The sequence below is a fragment of the Magallana gigas genome, chromosome 2, assembly GCF_963853765.1.
Source record: "Magallana gigas chromosome 2, xbMagGiga1.1, whole genome shotgun sequence".
In the NCBI taxonomy this organism is placed as follows: Eukaryota; Metazoa; Mollusca; class Bivalvia; order Ostreida; family Ostreidae; genus Magallana; species Magallana gigas.
Window position 1 is genome coordinate 45,945,239 of NC_088854.1, and position 21,438 is coordinate 45,966,676.

General features: G+C 33.6%; 3 protein-coding genes across 3 annotated transcripts; 1 reads left to right on the forward strand and 2 right to left on the reverse strand.

The window, feature by feature from the left end:
• The first annotated feature begins 4,122 nt into the window (after positions 1-4,122).
• Positions 4,123-16,651, forward strand: LOC105339005 (calpain-D). The gene is made up of 14 exons (XM_034445521.2): positions 4,123-4,262; positions 6,304-6,417; positions 7,703-8,181; positions 9,036-9,214; positions 9,620-9,803; positions 9,989-10,133; positions 10,433-10,520; positions 11,758-11,859; positions 11,985-12,134; positions 12,243-12,404; positions 12,901-13,121; positions 13,829-14,040; positions 14,187-14,356; positions 14,527-16,651. The coding sequence occupies exons 2-14, from the start codon at positions 6,387-6,389 to the stop codon at positions 14,690-14,692; spliced, it is 2,289 nt and encodes a 762-aa protein (XP_034301412.2). The 5' UTR covers positions 4,123-4,262; positions 6,304-6,386; the 3' UTR covers positions 14,693-16,651.
• A 245-nt stretch (positions 16,652-16,896) lies between these two features.
• Positions 16,897-18,389, reverse strand: LOC117681363 (uncharacterized). The gene has a single exon (XM_034445525.2). It carries the CDS (start codon positions 18,387-18,389, stop codon positions 17,208-17,210), a length of 1,182 nt encoding a protein of 393 aa, XP_034301416.2. The 3' UTR covers positions 16,897-17,207.
• Positions 18,390-18,798: 409 nt separating this feature from the next.
• On the reverse strand, positions 18,799-21,396 carry LOC105339008 (insulin-like growth factor-binding protein complex acid labile subunit). Its single transcript, XM_011444378.4, has 2 exons — positions 20,941-21,396; positions 18,799-20,434 (listed from the first exon to the last, which is right to left on the reverse strand). Exon 2 carries the CDS (start codon positions 20,413-20,415, stop codon positions 18,799-18,801), a length of 1,617 nt encoding a protein of 538 aa, XP_011442680.3. The 5' UTR covers positions 20,416-20,434; positions 20,941-21,396.
• Positions 21,397-21,438: the final 42 nt, after the last annotated feature.

Sequence of the window (21,438 nt, forward strand, 5' to 3'; positions counted from 1 at the left end):
TCAAGGAACGGTGAGTAGTTGTTATGATATTTTCCATTATTTAAAATGTTTGAAAGATTCCGTTACGTTCCGTTAAATACCAATATCCACACGGGTAATGGTATTTTGCGGAACGGAACGGAACCAGAAGAAAATTGTTCAGACGGAAGGTAAGTGATGAATATTAAACTTTTTCCTTGCGAATGTGCTCGTTATATTTTAGAATTCTACGTAATATGGGATACACATTGCGTTATTGCTAGCTTGATGAACAAACTAGTAATATCATCCGTGTAAGTAATGTAGTATCATAGATGAAATAAAAGTTATAGCTGTACACAACACAGGAGTGATATGCACATATGCAAGATGTTTGAATTGATGAAATGATTTGTTGCTTTGCTTCATTTATCTCAAAAGAACATAGAAATAAACAAACAGCTAGTAGTTGTTATGATTTATTTTATATTTCAAAATTTTTAAACGGTTCCGTTCCGTTCCGTTAAATACCAGTATCCACACGGGTAATGGTATTTTGCGGAACGGAACGGAACCAGAAGAAAATTGTTCAGACGGAAGGTAAGTGATGAATATTAAACTTTTTCCTTGCGAATGTGTTCGTTATATTTTAGAATTCTACGTTATATGGGATACACATTGCGTTATTGCTAGCTTGATGAACAAACTAGTAATATCATAATATCCGTGTAAGTAATATAGTATCATAGATGAAATAAAAGTTATAGCTGTACACAACACAGGAGTGATATGCACATATGCAAGATGTTTGAATTGATGAAATGATTTGCTTTATTTATCTCAAAAGAACATAGAAATAAACAAACAGCTAGTAGTTGGTATGATGTTTTCCTTTATTTAAAAAGTTTGAAAGATTCCGTTCCGTTCCGTTAAATACCAATATCCACACGGGTAATGGTATTTTGCGGAACGGAACGGAACCAGAAGAAATCTATTCAGAAGAAAGATTACTTAAGTAATTTTCATCGACTTTACACACACAGATTAATTGAGTTTGGTTTAAACCTCAACTTTATATTTACAGTGTCAATCAAACATCATAAAACAACTAGTGACTTTAGGTTTTCTCGGGAAAGAAGCGTGTATTGACTTATAGAGCAATGAGTAGCATATTTTATGTAATACACAGTTCATTAAAACAGCAAAATTTGTAAAACAATCTTCCATTTACGATAAGTTAAATTGAAATAATGACGTTTAAAAAAAATATTGTTTCCCCTTTTGGGGCCTCTTAACTGGTTCCGTTCCGTTCCGTTCCGTTCCGCAAAGTACCAATAGCCATTTTTCTTTCTTGGTGTATTAAGGGGTTTTTTCTTCTCTCATCCAGTTTACTTTGTATAAAAGACTATAGCTCGATTCATCTTTGTATATTCGACTTTCAATTTGTGGCAGACTTCATGATCATCGTGTAAGCATTTCATAAAGTTAGCACGGTCTTCATGCCTTAAATAAACTTCATTAACACCCAAGTACGTAAGTACCATGGTTATCTGCAAAAAATGTAAGTTTTAGCTGAATACAACCAAAAAATGAAGGCAATCAAAACAAAGACAGTAAAGTTGAATAAACTAAATGTAGAATAAAAAGAAAATAATTTGAAAATTAAAGACAAACACAATGAACCAAAGAAAGTTACATGAAAATGGAAAAAAAATAATGAAATAAAATAAAAATATCAGACAGAAATTGTTTATCTTTTCTTTTAAAAGTAATATATGTTTACCTTTGTATGGAAAAATTCAGTCACTATGTCACTCTGTAATTTATGAAACCCTAAAACGAGACAAACAAATTAATAATATATTTTTATGAAAATAATATTGTCAATCTGCGTTCTTAATATCAATATGTATGAAAATACTATACTGAACTAAAACGATATCGACTATTTCAAGGGCAGTTAATTTGATTAAAACAAAATAAATGTGTTGACTAATCTACCTACATTTTAAAAAAAACGTGCAAAAATGCAGAGAAAAGCTTCCATTTCATTAACCATTAATATGATTTGAAAAACCATTAATAGCATCATGTCTCTATGGATGCCACTGATTCTTGTAGAAGTCAAGGGATCACAGAAAATACAAATGTAAAGACCTGTGCTGTGGATATACTTTTACTGTTGTTATTTTATTTCAAGAAAATTAACAGACTTTCAGAGGTTCCTGGCAAAGCACAAAGTAAACCAAAACAGAAACACAAACACGGCTTACACACTACTGTCATCAACATCAGAGTAAATCAAGTAATTTTTACCTCGATCTGTCTCTAAACAGTCTAGGATCCAATATCCATTCACTATATTATGCATATATGGCTACCAGAGTTCTGCTTCACACACCTCATGTACCTTCCAATTGTTACTTTTTTAGGATTAAGATGGCGTTGACTGTAATAGGTACTTTACAAAACACAAGCGCATTTCTCCTTCAGCTGGTCAATGTATTTTGTCAAAATGTATAATCTATAAGTGAACAGGGAAAATGTACCTCACCACGCTCATATGAAATTATAAAGAAGTGGGTCTCTCCACTTATAAACTGACGTTGTTTACCTGCTGGTGTGAACTTGCTTAACCTTTCATAATATTACTTGACTAGCTGTACCATGCGTATCACGTGACAGAGATTTTGGCAAGCGCGTTCGACTAGCTGCAGGTCTGTAGCTCCCGGCCTATAAAAAATTCGGATGAACGAATTGGGAGCTACATAGCTGCAATAATGTAGCCCTCTCCGATTTTTTTATATCTGATATTTACTGGAGAGGGCTCCCTCTCCCCCCAAAAAAACAAACAAAAATCGGGAGAGGGCTACATTATTGCAGTTAGGAGCTACAATGCCTCCAATTGTAAAAAAAAATAAAATAAAAACTACAAAAAGCTATATACAGACAAGCAGCTATATATTGTTCGACGTGACATTATATGCCATTTAACTTTAATTATTTATGCGAATTTCATTATTTGTGTAAGTTTTTATTTTTGATCGCTGTTTTCTCAGTGGTGAGAATTTGGCGACAAATAAAGTCACGTGGTATGTAAACGTGTGTTATCCGACCTATTTTCAAAAAATATCGAGCAAAAATTCACAGTAACAGGGTGTGCGGAATCATTGATAATGCGTTAATCAATTCATTACCGTAAAAAACGATCCAAATATATCAACAACAATCAGAATGTGGCATATTTATTCACTCTTGATTTTCAATCATCAAAAGCATGGTAGATTTTCTATAATTCGTTGTGTAAAAGGGACAGTTTTCATGTGTTTACTCTTTAAGCTACCCTTAAAACGTTTGATAAAGTAGTAGGACCGGTTTTGCATAATGGCTGTGAAATTTTGGGTTATGAGAATATAGATATCATTGAAAAAACTCCATTTGAAATACCGGTATATGTTCTATGATTGAAAAGAAGTATGCCATCTGATATGGTTGACGGTGAATCAGGTCGTTATCCTTTATATGTCATTGTACATATTCTCGATTAATTTCTTACTGGATAAAAATGATCCAAGGTCCATTAAGATTGTGTTTACTGTTTACAAATATCTAGCAAATCAATATATGTACATTTGTACAATAATGACTGTAAATCCATGGACCGATTTTAAACGACATATTTTAGATTCTTGTGTTTTTTCTAATATCTGGACATAGTTTTATAATAAGATTAAAGGAAAATGCATCATGATATCATTATTGTTTGTGTGTATATATATATATATATATATATATATATATATATATATATATATATATATATATATATATATATATATATATATATATATATATATATCATCGATGCTTTATTTCTGCAGCTTCCTTAAATATTTAACACCTTCATATGATGGCATAATTCTGCAACTACTTGTCGGATAATTATGTCGATTTATTAGATAATTATGCTATAACTTGTCAGATTTTGATGTCGACTTGTCACTCATTCACGTGTTTAAATCTTCAACACTAAAACCTTTTCAAGCCCAATTTGTGCCATTCAGTTGACATTAAATTTTGAAATGTTTTCTGAAAAGTCGACATAAGGATCTGACAAGTTGATATAATCATCATTATTATGATTTACCTGGCAAAGGGATTTTAATTCAACTCCAAAAATTGTTTAATGAGGAATGAAAAAATTAAGAGGATCTTTAAAAACAAAATCCGGATAGTTAACGTCCGGGTTTTACAATTACTTACGTAGACAAACCGAAAGTAGCCTAAAGAAAAACCTGTTTAAGGTAAACATTAAAACATTCATTATCATTCATGTACATAGTCAGCGAAACAGGTAAAGCAGATGTTCATTTTGTATTAATTTAAATACTGAGTTCTATTTTTGTGTAAATCTGTTTTAACAGTGAAGTTAACCCGCATAAAAATTGTCTCTGCGTGTTAATGTTTATCATAGTGTATTTTATGTTTACCTCTGACCCCTCAGATAAGGGTAAAAGAATAGTTCAAAACCTAGAAGGGCAGTACAAAGTTAAAACAATCAATTCATTGATTTTCTATCGTAAATTAAATCTTTGATACGGGTTATCCTCTTTTGAGAGGCGGACATTCATAACAGATGGCTTGGTGCATGTTAAAAGCTAATTCTTACAAATCAAGCTCCGCCCCCTCAACTTTGGAGAGACATGGAAAGCAGGGGGTGGAGCTTGATTTTTCAATTTCAACACACAACACATTTGATTTGACATTTTTTATGTATCAAGATGTGGTAGCTGATGTGAGGAGATTATTTATGTATACTTCTAACAGATATGCAATGTTGGGAAAATAGTCTGATTAATGTCAAATAATTAACTCATATAAAACCTGTAGATTGCATGTTATAAGTATGTACAGAGCTACAAATCTAATGCTTGCAACACCACTGTAAATATATTGTTTATGATAAGACACTCTCTGAGTCTGACACATACCTAAACATAAATATTTCAATATAATTGGTGTAGACTTGAAGAGTTGACAACAGATTCAGGAAATAAGAAATACACACCTATAAACTGTTAAATGAATAAATATTCTATCATAGAATATTTATTCATTTAACAGTTTATAGGTGTGTATTTCTTATTTCCTGAATCTGTTGTCAACTCTTCAAGTCTACACCAATTATATTGAAATATTTATGTTTAGGTGTGTGTCAGAGAGTGTCTTATCATAAACAATATATTTACAGTGGTGTTGCAAGCATTAGATTTGTAGCTCTGTAGACTATGGAAGTCTGAAAAATTATTGAAATGTTACCGGTAAATAGGAGAGTAAAAAAACATTATCTCTTGACTGACGTTATGCCTCAGTGTAAACACCAAAGTAAAGTTTACTAATGTAAAACTTTGGAGAATTTATTTTGTTTAAAATTCAACACCAAGTACTTAGTTATAGTTACTAACCACATCATTCCTATGTACTGTGGAATCATCAATTTTCGCGGGGGCCAATTTTCGTGGATTCTTGATATTTTATAGGTTAGTGGGGACGTAATTTCGTGTATTTTCTTATACCTACAAAACGAAATATGACTTTATAACCCTAATATATTATTCGTGGAGGATGTTAATTCGTGGATGAGAGGTACCCACGAAATCCACGAAAATTGAGCCACCACGAAATCTAATGATTCCACAGTATTTGATGGATTATAGTAAGGAAACTTAGAGATGGAGTCATGTTTAAGTTTTTTAAGCATAGTGAGTCATGTCAGACAAGAGCTGAGTTAACAAAATACATGAATGACAAGCCCTCTACCTTGCTAATAACTCAACAGCTGGTATCCAAATTTATTAACACATTTAGAAATACCTTTATAATTGGTGTAAACAACAACAATAGAAACTAAAATTTAATTTTTTTTTGCGCAAATCGTGACCAAATCCATTTGATTGATTGTTAAATGTGATAATGCTTTGCACTACCGCCTTAACCCTGTCTGTATGTAAATTACCATGTGTTACAATCATGTGCGTGTTACAATTGATGAACAGTCTAAACTAAGCAAAACTGGACATTTATTTTGCCTCATCCCTATACAGTTGTGTAAAGGATAAACTTAATGTATTATCAATTTACCTTTTTTTTTAGTGTCAGTGTAACGTATTAGTTAAAAATCTTAAACTCCGTTTGTGTATAAGCAGTTGTATATAATTTACAAAGCAGTTAGATATTGGTTTGATCTGCCAGGGAAAAAAAGAAAAGGAAATATTGCCCTTTAATTGTTGTTTACGAGAATTTCTGAACAGGGAACAGACAGTTTATTTATCCTCTTTTATACAGTGATATTTCTCATTGGACTAAACGATGATGGATGGAACAGAAAGATGGATTTGATGAATTAGATTAAGGGAACCTACCTGGAGATGGAGATGTTTAATAAGCTATTTAAGAATAGTGAGTCTTTATTAAATTACTATATGATTTTATCAATACTTTTTGAATACATTTTTGTGGATTTCATTAATTATTTGATTCATGGGATTGAAATTGAAATTTAACAAATCGAAATTTTATTGATTCATGGGATCAATTAAATCTAAGCATATTCCACTGAAAGGATTATTGTAATTTTTGTATCCTTGAAACTGTCATTTGCAGTAAATCTATAAAAATTGGTACCCACAAATATTAATGCAACCACAGGATTTTAGATTATCTGATTTATAACTTTGTTAGATGAAATGTAAGAATAATTTAGTACAAGTATATTAAACAGACAATTTAGAAATAAGAGATTTTAAATAATCGAGGTCAATGTAGAAATCATTATGTTCACTCAGCTTTCACATGTACCAGTACTTAGCCCATCAAATATATAAAATAATGTAGAGTTGTAGATAAATGACATTCAAGATCCTCTTTTAGTACAAAATGAACGTGATTATCATATCAATAAGACATATGCAATATATTACAGACTAATATGATATATCATCTTGGCTAAAACAAAGCATCTTTAATCAAACTAATTTGCTTATACTGATAATTGACAAGCTAATTAGCATTTCAGTCCAACACTTTGCTAAGTAATAAAGTGTGATGCGTTGAATTTACCAGTATTGTAAAGAAATTTTTAGACACTGTTGATGAACTTTTAACTGTAACAGTTAAAATCTATGCAACTCCCATTGACGGCAGTTTATTTTTGGCAATTACTTCCCTGTTTCTTGCTCAATGCAATGTACACACTTGCACACATTACATAAGGAATAAGGAATCATTCTTCGAGTATTATGAGGTGATAATTTTGGTCGGGGCATGATCAAATCCAATAAAGCCCGAAGGGCTTTATTGTAGATTTGAACACGCCCCGACCGAAATTATCACCTTATAATATTCAAAGAATGATTCCTTATTACTTATATTTATATGATTTTAAGCCATCGTACGATTAAACATTTAAATATAAATAAGCAAACCCCCCTGGCGCCTCAATTTGGCGTCATTTGTATTATGGGTTATATAGTACAAAATCGATAGGTAGTGTTATCATAGGCAAAGACACTGGAAAACGTAAATATATGTATTTAATGCTATTTTTTTTCATATTATGATTTGTATTAACATTGTTACCCTTGTAGTCTGTATAATTGAATACTCATGCAATCTCATATGGAAGGAAATAAAAATTGAGTGAATGAATCATCCAAGATCATTGTAAGTAATTTTGAAATTGTAGAGGCATCTAAGTCAAACTGGGTGTGCCATAAGTGTAAAAATGAGGTGGACCAAGGAGAAAAATGCAAAACATGTCATAGATGGTTTAATAAGAAAAAAGATGAAGAAGTAAACTGTGCAAGAAATGAACAAAATACAAAAGAAGCATTGGATGGGGCCACTGGTAATTCTGGTGATGATCAATTAAGTAGAATAAATTGTGATGTCGGCGGAGAAAGAGGGATTGAAACAGTCAATAGTAGTGGATGGACTTGTAAGATCTGCTACATAAGTGGGAATCAAAGTACTGAATGTAAGATGTGTAAACAAACCAAAAAGGATTTGAGTGACGAAGATAACATCAAGAATAGAAGGAAGAGGAAGAACCTCAACAGAAGCAGGCTCAAGGCGGGTCACAGTGTAAGAGTGAAGGACGAACTGGATAAGCAGAGAAAAGTTGCTAGGGATATTGCCAGAAACATTACAGATTATTGCAACAAGGTAAAATTAAGCACTGGTTTTTTGTTAAGAATTAAAACTAATTTTAAAAAAAGAAGTACCGGTAATGATAAATCAATTTTTTAACCGGGTTTTCCAACGGAAAAATTCGGTTATTAAAATGGTGAAAATGGCGGGTTGGTGGGTAGGTGGCTGCTAAAAGGGTACCCTCATTGTACGGATAACTTCTCCTACAGTTTTCAAGATTGGAAGTTATTCTTATGCAGATCAATTGTACATATATCAGAGGTGTGCATATTGCTAGGATTTTGATTTCTGTTTATTTATGAAAAAAATACCAGCTTTTGAACTTAGTCATTTTTTGACCAAACATATCATATAGGGTACCCTAATTGTACGGATAACTCCTCCTACAGTTTTCAAGATAAGAAGTTGTTCTTTTGCAGATCAATTAGAGGTGTGCATATTGCTAGGATTTTGATTTCTGATAATTTATGAAAAAAATACCAGCTTTTGAACTTAGTCATTTTTTGACCAAACATATCATATAGGGTACCCTCATTGTACGGATAACTCCTCCTACAGTTTTCAAGATAGGAAGTTGTTCTTTTGCGGATCACTTGTACATATATTAGAGGTGTGCATATTGCTAGGATTTTGATTTCTGATAATTTATGAAAAAAATACCAGCTTTAGAACTTAGTCATTTTTTGACAAAATATTGAATATAGGGTACTCCATTTCACTGGATACGGTTGGTAGTGTTTATCAATTCAGGGTTGACATGGATTATGGATACAGTTCAAATAAAAGAAAACCTGGTTTGCTGTCACATTGACAGCTTTTCACTTGTTTTTTATTGGATTAAATCAATGCTGCTCTTTAATTTATTGCAGAATAATATTCATTATGAAGACAAGGGCTTTCCTGATTCAAATGCCCCTAAACGAGATGAAGGGCAATGGCAAAGAATAGGCCAAATTCAGGACAAAAGCTGTAAAGGAAAAGAATCTTGGACCATTTTCCGGAACCCCAGTCCTGATGATGCTATACAGGGGGAAGCAGAAAACTGTTGGTATGGAAGTCCTTATATTGCAATAAAGCTACGATAAATAGATGTCTATTTCATGCTCCCCCCCCCCCCCCCCCCCCCAAAAAAAAATTGCCTATCCTTGTTTCTTGAAACATTTCCAAAGGTGAACACGCCTGAAATGCATGCTTGAAAAAAGCATGCATGAAAAACATTTTTTAGATGACCATGAATAAAGTCACCAGTTACAAACAATGAATCAATATTCATTGTATTTGAGAAGTCTCACTGGGGCCAAGTTTGAAAATGACTGTAAAAGGTTAAAATGAAAATAATCTATATTATCATAATATGTGAAGCTTTTTGTTGTTTAAAGTTATAAGGATTTTTTCCCCATTGAATGTGTAGAATTTTTTGAAATAGTTTTCATTCACCCATCCCATTTTTCAGGTTTCTGTGTGCAGTAAGTTTATTAGCTCAGAAAGGAGAACTTCTTAGAGACATTTTCATCACTGAGAATTTTTGTGAAGAGGGTTTGTACCAGGTTCGCCTGTGTAGGGATGGAAACTGGAAGACTGTGATTGTGGATGACCGCTTTCCCTGTGATGAAAAAGGAAATCTGAAATATTCTAGAGTAAGTACAATGCATGTTTATATATATCTAAGAAATCTCCTTTTTTCTTAGATTCATCTAATAACTCGCTTCATATAAGCACAATATTACCACATCTTGCCCTTTGTAAGAATTTTTTATGATGAGACAAAAACTAAAATGTTTTTAAAATGTCAGAATATAATAATCTTTATGTCTGATTCCAGCCTCAAAACAAACAGTTGTGGGTAATGCTGTTAGAAAAGGCGGCAGCTAAACTTTATGGAGGTTACAAAGCACTGCACTCTGGTCTAGTGGTAGAGTCCCTGACCATGCTGACAGGGGAGCCATGTGAACACATTGACCTCGAAGGTTAGTCAACAGCTCTCTGTGAATCAAAGTACTGAAAGAGTATAAAGGCATAAGACTAAAACTGTCCAGTATGTCAGATATTGTACAGTCCTCAGTGAGCACAAAATATGATTTAGTGGACAGAATCAGGCCTATAATAATTATGCAAACAACCAACAGTTTTAACAGGAGAAATCCTACACAATATTGAATTTGAATAAACACCAACTTAAAAGAATGTGAAACTTGTTCAGTGTTGCCACTTGTTGGGCCCCCAACTTTGTGATATGTGATATTTTTGGTTTATATTTTATTTGAAGGATCTGATGTAGAGAAGAAAGATGACAACAAACTTAAATTAGATCGTGACAAACTTTGGACTGAATTGAAGGATTGGCACTCCTTTAGGTATAGTCTAGACTGCCATAGTGTCTCTCTATTTATCAAAATATTTTTGCATATGCAATCCTATTGTTTGTTTCATTAAGAGTGATTTTTCTTATCCCTGCAACATCAACAATTTGGAGACAGTGATTAGTATCACTCGAGTACTCGACTATCGCTCGGTCACACCGATCATTGATTAAAATTTTCTTAGTCAATTAATCGTTATAAAGTGAGGAAACAATTTCAAAACCTTTTTTTTTATAATGCGGCAGTTTTGGGGCTTCGAATAAAAAAATAGTTTTCTTTTCTCGGCATTTTTAATCACGTTACACTCGGTTGAATCGAATGGGTGTCCCTAGTACATTTTTAAGCTGCTACAAATTGATCTCTGTTGAATTTGTAGGTGAAATTGTTGTTTTAAATAGAAGTACTTATGCAAACATGTTCTTAAAGAGATCAATTTGTGGTTCTCCTAAACAGTTATTTATTGTATTAGATGTTTGTATTAATCAAAAATTTTAATCATATCAACTCAAGGCGTTTGTTTTTATACCACCATTAAATTTAATTGTTGATTTGGCACGGCACGGGACAATGACTTAACATGAAACAGGTCACATTTGATTTGCCTAAAATGATATGGAGCTCAATTATGTGTAAGCATCACAAGAAAAAAGAAAAATTAGGACATTAGCTAACGGATATCTAGATAAAATGTTTTTTAAATTTATTTGAAATCAAATACATCTATAGAGCGTATTATCATAAGTTTTTAAATCACTATGTTTATTATGGATAATGGTTAAGATACAGTGAATGTGATAGTAGAATAAGCACACACAGTTTCAAATAAATAAATGAGTACTGGACTATTGCTCAACTAAAGGCTCCGATTAACCGACTAAGCCAACCGAGTAAAATTGACATCTCTAGTAATTTTCAATGGTTTTATGGCACTTTTAGGTTTACCTTGGGTTACCTGTCAACTTGAAGATTTGTAAACGCTAACTGTATGATAAATCATTATTTTATAAGAAAAATTACCTCCTTAGCTAACAAAAACTTTGGGTTATCTTTTCTGTTGATAAGAAAATTGATTTCTTGCATGAGATGTTTTATTTCAGTCTGATACACATATTAATAGTATTAAAGCAATATCATCTATAAATGCATCCTGATTCCTTTGAACATTCTGAAAGTATGAAATAATGATTATATGATATATGATTTTGATTTTTTTTTTTTACAAATTATCCAGGTATTTGATAGGAATAAGTACTCCAGAAGATTTACAGCAGGGGGAACTGGAGTCTTCTCATTGTTATCCTGTTCTTGAAGTTCAGGAGATGAATGACAAAAAGTAATTCTCTCTCTCTCTCTCTCTCTCTCTCTCTCTCTCTCTCTCTCTCTCTCTCTCTCTCTCTCTCTCTCTCTGTGACCAGTCAAATCTGAATTAAATTTATTCTGATCTATTTTAAACAACAGGCTCTTGAAACTGTGGACATGTTCAGACCACAATCACTGTATCACTGGATGTTTGAAAAACAACGCTGATCTTCAGAAGGAGAAGAAAAGATTGTTACGAAACTTAAAGAAAGGAGAGTTTTGGATTTCATTTGAGGATGAATTTACAAAGTAAACTGTAACATTATATTTTGTAATTAGTTTCAAATATTTTGCATGTATCTTTCTGATTGCATTTTTATCCACCTCTCTATACTTGGTAATTTATTCTGCTTACAGATACTTCAACAGCCTGTCCGTCTGTAAAACAGATGAGGGATGGTTTGAATCTCGCTTTAAAGGTGTGTTTCCTCCCATCTTGAGTAAAGAGTGGAAGTACTACTCCTTTAGACTTGTGAATGACACCAAACTAAAACTTGGACTATTTCAGAAAAGCATGAGGTAATTATCATCTCTTCTTTCCATATGGTTATTTAAAAGGTGTCATTCTTCTTTGTAGAATACCACATTAAATAAGTGGAATCTATAATAATGACATATTTATTGATGAACATGTAGAAAAACCCAGAATGAGATACCAGTTTATATGCCTATTTCTAATTCAAACTTGAAAAATAATACTAGTAAATAGCAAAATACCAAATAGTAATAAAGAACACCTTTTAAACATGTTCATTGTAATTGAATATAAAGAAACCTTTAAAAACTTTGGAAAACATTAACTGACATAGGATATCAATAAGATATTCATGCTGTCACTCAGCATAGGACCTCCATTTAATGTAAGTCTGCTGTATTATGACCCTGATCTTTGCCATTTGACCTTGTCTCAAACATGACCTTGACCTTTATTTGTCCATGTATTTCAACTAAGACAAATGCTTACTAATTAGTTCAAATATTGAAACCATGCAATACTGATAACATAATTTTACAGAGGAACAGGTTTAAAGATACCAGAAACCTTCACAGATCTACTGATTATGGTGCTGAGGAACCAAGATGATGGTTCTGGACACCCATTTAAGGCAGCCCCACTGTTTTCTGAGGTCATTAGCTACAGTAAGAGGCGGGCCAGAAGCCTGACAACCTGTAATGTAGACCTTACCCAGGGTAGTTACACAGTGGCCTGTTTTTCATTCGGAAAGTTAAGACAAGGTCAGTGCTAACATAGATTACATTAAAAAGTAAGTGATGGTATAACTGGACTTTCATTGATACATGATGAAAGTGCATATATTGAATGAGTATAAAATGTTCTGTGCATCAATTTTTTGCAGTTTTTTTTCTTTTTTATCTTTATGATTATAAACTTCATATTTTTGTACCTTTCAAATAATTTTTATTGAAACTTAATTAAGGCAAAGAGTTGTAATTCAGTAAGGTAGGTGAAACACTAAACATATATTGTACACTATTATTTTTCTTCCTACTACTTTTATGCCCCAAATCAAATCTTTAACTCTGTCTTCCTCATAAGTTTTGAACAAACAAATCAGTTTATTTTGTTACATACTTAATCTCCCAAGAAAGAGATAAGTACTATGTTATTTTAACAACATATCTATTGTTTGGAAATGAGACACTCCGAAGGTACTATATACACTTACTCTGTCATACATTGAATAGCATGGAATAGGTCTCAGTTGGGGCTGCTGTTTAACCTTCAGACTTGAGGTCCTGATATAGGACAGTATCTGCATCTGTATTTCCCTTGCTTGACCTTTTGCATCTATTTGCTTGACTGTGAACACAAGATATGAAGCATGCATTCAATGTCTGTATGCTGATGAGTTATTATGCATTCTTCACTGTACTTAAATTTCTGTAGCATATTATTTACTGTTTTCCAACTTCTCTGACAGACAATGATGTTGAGGTTGAAGACTATGTCAGTTACACCTTAAGCATACACAGTTCTGTCCAGTTGCTGTTCATGGATGAATGTGAAGTCAATGCCTCTGGCTTTCCAGAGCTCATGTATGCCCCTGCCGATGCTCTCATTACATTGGCAAAACAGAGCAAGATCAAAGAATATGATGCAGACATAGGTCAGAGTGATATCAGGCTAAGTCATGTAAGTCATTAATTTGATTTTTGAAGATTTGAGAGGATGGAGTTTGAAATGCTAAATCATTTTATACATAGATAGCTTGAGCATACATGTATTTCATGCATATTTTAAGATTTTACATCAGCATATATTTTATGTTTCTCATATAGATTGCGGATGGTGTGTATTGTGTGATGTTCATGTTCTATGGAGAAATTTGTGTCTTTATCAACGAGACAACAGAAGGTTATAGTTATATCAGGCACTATGGACCCAGTGAATACATCATGAGTGTTAGGCATAGAATGAAGACCACCGATTTCATTCCACCTAAATCAGGGTAAATTATTTTAGCACTGTTAGTATACAATTGACATATTTATTTATATAACGTACATGTGTGTATCTAGAGGTAATTTTGTGATTGATGGAATAATAGTCATTCATCCTTGCAGTGAGAGTTGTCTTTCTTGCCATAGGAATCATTAACCTTAATGGATTTCTTTTCAGACGCGTTATAAATATAGTGACTCCACAAAGCCCTGAGACTTCATGGAAGATTGCGGCTCAGAAGAATTTCTTGAAGTCAGAACCACTAGAAAGTAGTCCCCCAGTTCCAGACACATTGGAAGGTCTCCTGACACCAAGACCCATCCCTGAAATTACTTCATCATGATAGTTTATTATTGAAACCTGATTGGTTGTAAAAAGTGGCATTTGACTTTGCCTGCGAAAGGTTAATCTTTGATTTATGTTAAATAGAGCATTTTATTTAAAAAAAAAAATGAGATATGTGAAAATCATAAGTAGATGTAGTTTTCATTGCTTTTATAAGGCATTTTTTTTTTAACGATATACTAAGGTATTCGATGTATAACGACCACATTTTGTACCTTATAAATGAATGGTCCGATATTCTTAATCATGATATCATTTTGAAGGTGTTATCAAATAAAAATACTCCACCAAAGGAATTTTCAAAATTTTGATTATGGTCCAACTAATTACACCTTGAATTTTGCATTGAAGTATATGGGCAATGTATGTTTTATTAAGATATTGTAAAAAGTAACTTAAAATTCGTAAAACTCTTTTGGTTAATACATGCACAAACTTTCTCTTTATTTAAATATGAAATAAAATGAATTATTTACCGCAGATATTTTGACGAAATTAAAGTTTTCTTTTTTTCATCACGGGGAGATAACTCTTTAAAAAAAAATTAAAGTGCGAAATTACCGTCTCCTTATATGTTGTCTGTCATGTGAATTTGTTTCATGTCACTTTCATAGTTATCTTGCAATACATATTTAACTAGTTTAAAATGATTCAAAATTGTTCAATATCCCGTCATTATACATTGAATACCTTAAACAGTTCATTGCTTACTAATTTTTAAAATGTCATCTGAAGCTGTAATTTGATAGCATTTACACTGTTTTGCCTTTTGTAGGTGAACCACATGAACAAACCACAAACTATATGTGCTCAAATTTACCCAAATGAAAATTGATGCAATTGTTTTACATCCCACACTTATTGAGTAAAATGTTATTTTTGGAATCATTGTTATTTAGATGTGTTAGGAAAGGTTGAAACGGCCAAACTGGATGATTTATGTCAGCATAGAATGTGGTTGTGAGATGAAGTGTACAAATTTTGAGAAAATTGAGAGAAAGTCATAGAGTAACTGAAATATCTCTAAAGTGTATGCATATATTTGCTTGATCATGGAGTTATAGTTTGTATACTGACCAGTAATAGATAACTTATAGATATTCATATAAATTAAACTATATTATGTGATGTCCCTAGAGCTTCATTTCAATAGACACTTAATCATGTTTTATTGCTAATTTTTACTATATTCAGAATTATTTTAGATAATTACATTATATACATGTACATTTATTAATTTTTTTGGTGCCTAGGTCACACTGACTTTAAAAGTATGAATTGGTTTGTTGTACATTTGAATTTTGTGCAATCTTTATATGTTAGAAAGCATTATTTGCCATTTTTCTGTATTAATTGATGAAATTATAGAGCTTCCAAAATATACCTGTGTGCCCATATAAACTGTGTTTGAACAGTTAACAAATTTTTTTACAACCGTTTGGCATAAATGAAATATAAACTGTCTGCAAAAAATACATGTAATTCCGCTGCCAAAAGTTATTGCTTAAATTATGTATGGCAAGACCAATGATGCAAAGAGCATGTGTGAAACTTAAAAAATAACCTGAACAGAATATTAAAAGTAGAACTTAGTACTAAAATAAATTCTATAAATTCTGTATGTTATTAATTCATTTTTTTCATTGTAAATTAGCAAATTAATTCTGATACAACAGCATTAGGAACAAATTGAATAAATGTTCATATTTTGAGTGCATGAAATTGACACAATTTGCCTCAAATTTTTGGAATCGCCCATATGAAAAAAAACAACCTTTTTTTCTATGACATACAGGACCTCAAAGATTTACAATTATTTTTCAATGAAAACCTGCAGTGTGGTGACTTTGTTTTAAGTACCGTGTAAAAAATTGAATTGTCCTAGTCTTGCAATAGTGTGGTTTAAAATTTAACAATGTTTCCATTTTAAAAAATAAATTTTGTGAGAAAACACAAATTTGTCATGTATTCTGTTATCTGTTTGGTTTGAATCATCTCTATTGCTTTATTTAGCATAAAGTTTCATTTGAGCAGTAAAATGTTTTCTTTAGGTGACTAGTTCATGTGGTTATTGCAAAAAACAACAACAACTCATGTCAGCGTGTTATGTTGGTTTTTTTTGTTACCTTCTTACATCAAAAAGAAAACAATTATAAACACATATATAAACACATAATTTTTGCCGGAATTATATACACGCACCTCTTAATGACGTTTTAACAACGTGAAATGAATAGTTTGGAAATTCGTCAATATCCAGATGACTAGCTGATTTTTCCGAGATTACTACTATTTGACAAACAGTTCGTTGTGTATTTGAAACGCAAGGCACCTAGACGCCAGTCAGACGTAAATGACGTTGGAACCAAATATAAACTATATTACTACGCCGTGAAGACGTTGTGAGTCTTTTGGAAATAATAACAAATAATAACCACATGTTGGAAATAACTTTTCGGATATAAAATAATGTATTTGATTTGAATTCCTGTAACATTTAAATTATTTAGCGTCTACATATCGTCATCGTCGTCGCTGGACTCGTCAGAGGACAAGATGACCGGCTGATAGTCCGGACGGAAATTATCTGCCGTTGTCACGGTGTCACGTGAACTGAAATCAAACTTCAGATTTTTGAAAGTGAGGCTTTTTAGATCCAAGTTACCCACATGCCTGTTGTACTCATCTTCCGGAGTTCCGGGTACTTGCTCGTATTTAATACCTGATATTTCCTTCATCGCTGCCCTGAGTCTCAGTGTATAATAGTCTCTGTCTTCAATGTCATCCACTACCAAGTCATTCAAGGTGTCTACAAACTCTTGGATTTTCTGGTCATAATTCAAAGACTTGGTCGCTTTTAACTGTAATTCGACAACATCGATTTTCTTCTCATCCTCAAAGAAACTGGAGGATTTCTTTCTGTGGTTCTCTTGTTCTGATGGCCGCCGTGACCCGGATGTTGCATCTTTGGTGACTTGCTGCAACAGGGACGGTCCGCATGTGTGAGGCCGCGCTTTCTGCTTCACCGGCAAATCTAACGTCAGTTTGTTGTTCTGTTTCTTTCCTTTGGTGGCAATACTCAGCTGGATGTCTTTTTTGAGGGGCAGGGATTGGACGCTGACTTCTACCTCCCGCTGTTGTGGACGACTCCCCGTGGTGGATGGTCGATCTACGGTGGGCAGGGGTAGACCTGCTAGGGTACCTGTCGATCGTGACGTCATGCATTCACTGACAGAGTTGCTTCTCCGTCGAGTACCATTGCCGTCCATAAATACGTCATCGACAAGTTCCTTTTGAGTGTCTTTTGGAATGGTGACTGTAATTTTTGGATGTTTTTTCTGTTTATTTTGCTGCGACTTTTTCCGGTTGCTCTGAAGTTTTGTGAGGAACTCGTAATCCTTTTCGACACTACCAAAATCAGTGTTTAATCCATGGAGATTTTTGGCCCGAAGTTCTCTTTCTATTTCTTTATTTCCATGCATGCGCGCCTCACATAATTTAGATCTATACAACTTATCCTGAAATCGTTTGAATAACACTTTTTGGTCTATTTTGATTCTATGAATTACATTTTTCTCACTTCTTTCCAACACATGCATTTGTTTTTTCAATAAGATAGTTTCCTTCCAATTTGCATAATGCACTGATGGAGACTTTTCAGCATTTTCACCCGTTTTCCATCCTTGCGATGTCATCTTGAACCTCTTGCGGCTTGACTGGCCGTGATTCTTTCAACATTTGTTTGTAGTGGGGTGCGTTTTTATCAGCTGTCGTTTGTACAATCTCTTGTTCTGTAACATAGTCGAGTACCTTTGTTTCTTATCGTGCAAAACGAATATATTCATTCCACTTTCATTTAATTTATGCGGCCATGGAAGTTCATTGATAACAACTGCTTTCACAAACGTGTAATTATCTTTAAGTCAACATAACTGCGATAGCTTACGTACAACTGTCGATTTACAGCTTCTAGAAGCCATTCCAATTCGGAAGTGTTATTTTTGCATGCTTTCGTACATGTTGGATTGAACCCCATAAGCCCCAAAAATACCTTTACGCTGAATTGCTTTATCCTTATCTATTGTTCTTGTGTCATGATTTATTTTATTTGTAGCTCTTGTTAAGGAGAACAGAAACAAAGCATATCCACACATTCATCAAAGTTAATCCTGCGTTTGATTGCACCGCACGATTCGACTCGAACTTTCCTGGGCACCAAACTATCCTTTCACTCCTGTTACAAAACCCATGTAGCTGTTCCTCAAGTTTAGAGCTTCCAAGCTCATACACAGTATTACGTAGTTTGCAAAAACCTGTTAATCCCATGTCAAAAATGGTGCCACTGTGCAAAATTTCTTCAACGTCACAATCGCATTCGAGTGGATTACCCGTTATATCTACGTAACTGAAAGAGCATAGGGGTGCATGGACAATAAATGAAATGTCCGATATATTATTGTTGTCTAAGTCGAGTCCAATCGAGTGTCGCATGTTTGAGAATGCTGAGGGAGATATGTGCACGAGGCTGTTATTACTCATGACCAGAGTTTTAATTGATAAAGTAGATAAACTGGTATCAAACGTTTGCCTATGGAAATGGTTATGAGATACGTCCAAGTATGATAGCATTTTGAGAGGGGCTAGAGAAGACACGGGTATACTTGTCATCCCTACTTCCCTCAGAAACAAAGTCTCTAGCGAATTTTCTAGTCCCTGGAATGTAGTTTTGGTAAAGGTCAGTGGGTTGCTGTCAAGATAAAGCATGTCTAGCTGGTAATTGCCCTGAAATGCATTGTGGATGGTTCTGATGTCGTTTTTTGATATTTTTAAAAACAGAAGTTTCCTTAGTGGTTTCAACGCGGCAGACGGTATCTGTTGTAGATAATTACCATGAAGCTCGAGTTCTTTGAGACTCTCTTCCAGTCCTGCAAAGGCGCCATTTTCTATCGAAGACAGTTCGTTGTAGTCTAGAACTATTTTTTCCAAACTTGTCAAAGAGTGAAAACTGTTTGTTGCTATTGTTGATAAGTCGTTTCCACCCAGGAATAGCTTTTGCAGATTTCGCAGATGTAACAATGCCGATGGCACATTTTCTAAATAATTATAGGTGAGATCGATCTCTTTGATTGATTCCAATCCGACGAATGCCCGCGGCCCTATGGAAGTGATTCCGCAGGAACTCAAACTCAGTTTGCGAAGCGAGTGTAAACGCAGATCTCTGAAAATGTCATTTGGGAGGACCTGGATATCATTTTGATAATTATGGATCATATTTGAATCCATTATAAGCTCTGTTAGAACACTTAAATCTTTCATGAACATTAAGTCTTGATCGATGGCTATTCGATTGCGTGCCAAATTGAGCTTTGTTATATAGGGTGCAAGCTGTGAGAGAGCCCCGATGGCGTGGTTCTCCAATGTGTTTTTGCTTAAATCTAGCTCTGTGATGTTCTTAAAACCCAAATCCGATAGGGAGATTGAAGATATATTGTTTCCGCGCAGTAAAAGCTTTGTCACGTTGCGGTTTGACAGGGATGATAAATTAGGCATCGTTTTTAGATTTGCATGGCTGCAGTTCACGATGGTCAGTCTGTCATTGTTCCACCAGACGTCTTCTCGGCACGTGCATGACGTCTGCTTCTCCAGAACGGGGCAACGGAAGTCAGCGAATGACTTCATGGTGAACATAAATAAGGCAATCGCAAGAGTTAACAGAATCATACCGTCTTGCGTTACGAATCTAAAAAAAAATATTTAATAAAAGTTAGTTTACTATTACATACATACTATATAAAAGGCACGACTTTTGCCATTTTTACGATCGATTTTATACATGAAATCACAAAAAATATTTGGTTTAGGTTACACGATTTATAGAAAAGATAGAAAACATATTTAGTTATGCTAAAACCCAGCAATATGTCAAACATCTGGAGGTTTTCATGCATAATAAATTGTTTTAATGTATATAATATTTATTGCCGGTATTTTTTATTTCAAGCCGCTGATGATAATAAACTTTATTTGCCACATAGTGGCTAATGTGACTTACAGTTTTTTAATCAAATAAATATATACATATACATTAAAGATATTATGTTACTCATAATAGGGTTATGAAAATCTATGCGGTTTCAAATGGAAAAGGCAATCGTTTTGTTTTAATTTGGTACCGGTTAGCCATGTAATCCTAGAAATTAAGTGAATAATTACAACAATCAGAACAGAACATTAGCGATTGCTTACCTTTTTTAAGTACTTTGGTTTTGCACAATTCCTTTATAATAACTTGTTTGCCCGTGCCCCAGCACGCGCATTTTATATATACATTACACGGTTACTTATCACTGAGCAAAAATTTTTTTCAACATCAGGGGAGTCCTGCTCACATGCGGCGGTGATTAAAGAACCATCACCAAAAGAAAATATCTGAAATCTCCCCAAAGTGAACGTTTCCCAGCTGCTGCTCAAGTTGCTCAATTACAGAACAGTTTCAACCGAAACACGGAGAGAGAGAAAAATTAGCGACCGTTTATATTCGATTATTGAACGATGGTGACTCTGATATTTGTTAGCAAATCCACCCATTCAATCGTTGTATTAAGGTTTTGGAAGAACAGGAAGAAATCAACACACATGTGCGCAATTAGGTTTTTTCCCTTGCATCAATCATCTGTTTTTGTCAGATTCCAATTCAATTTGTCTGAAAGGCACAAAAATATTTCAGCTCTGGCAAGTCATCTT

Coding starts and splice junctions, on each gene's coding strand:
- LOC105339005 (XM_034445521.2), top strand. CDS start 6,387: ATGGAGATGTTTAATAAGCTATTTAAGAATA. Junction 10,134..10,432: donor TGAACACATTGACCTCGAAG/GTTAGTCAACAG, acceptor TTTTATTTGAAG/GATCTGATGTAGAGAAGAAA. Junction 14,357..14,526: donor TTCATTCCACCTAAATCAGG/GTAAATTATTTT, acceptor ATTTCTTTTCAG/ACGCGTTATAAATATAGTGA.
- LOC117681363 (XM_034445525.2), bottom strand. CDS start 18,389: ATGACATCGCAAGGATGGAAAACGGGTGAAAATGCTGAAAAGTCTCCA.
- LOC105339008 (XM_011444378.4), bottom strand. CDS start 20,415: ATGATTCTGTTAACTCTTGCGATTGCCTTATTTATGTTCACCATGAAG.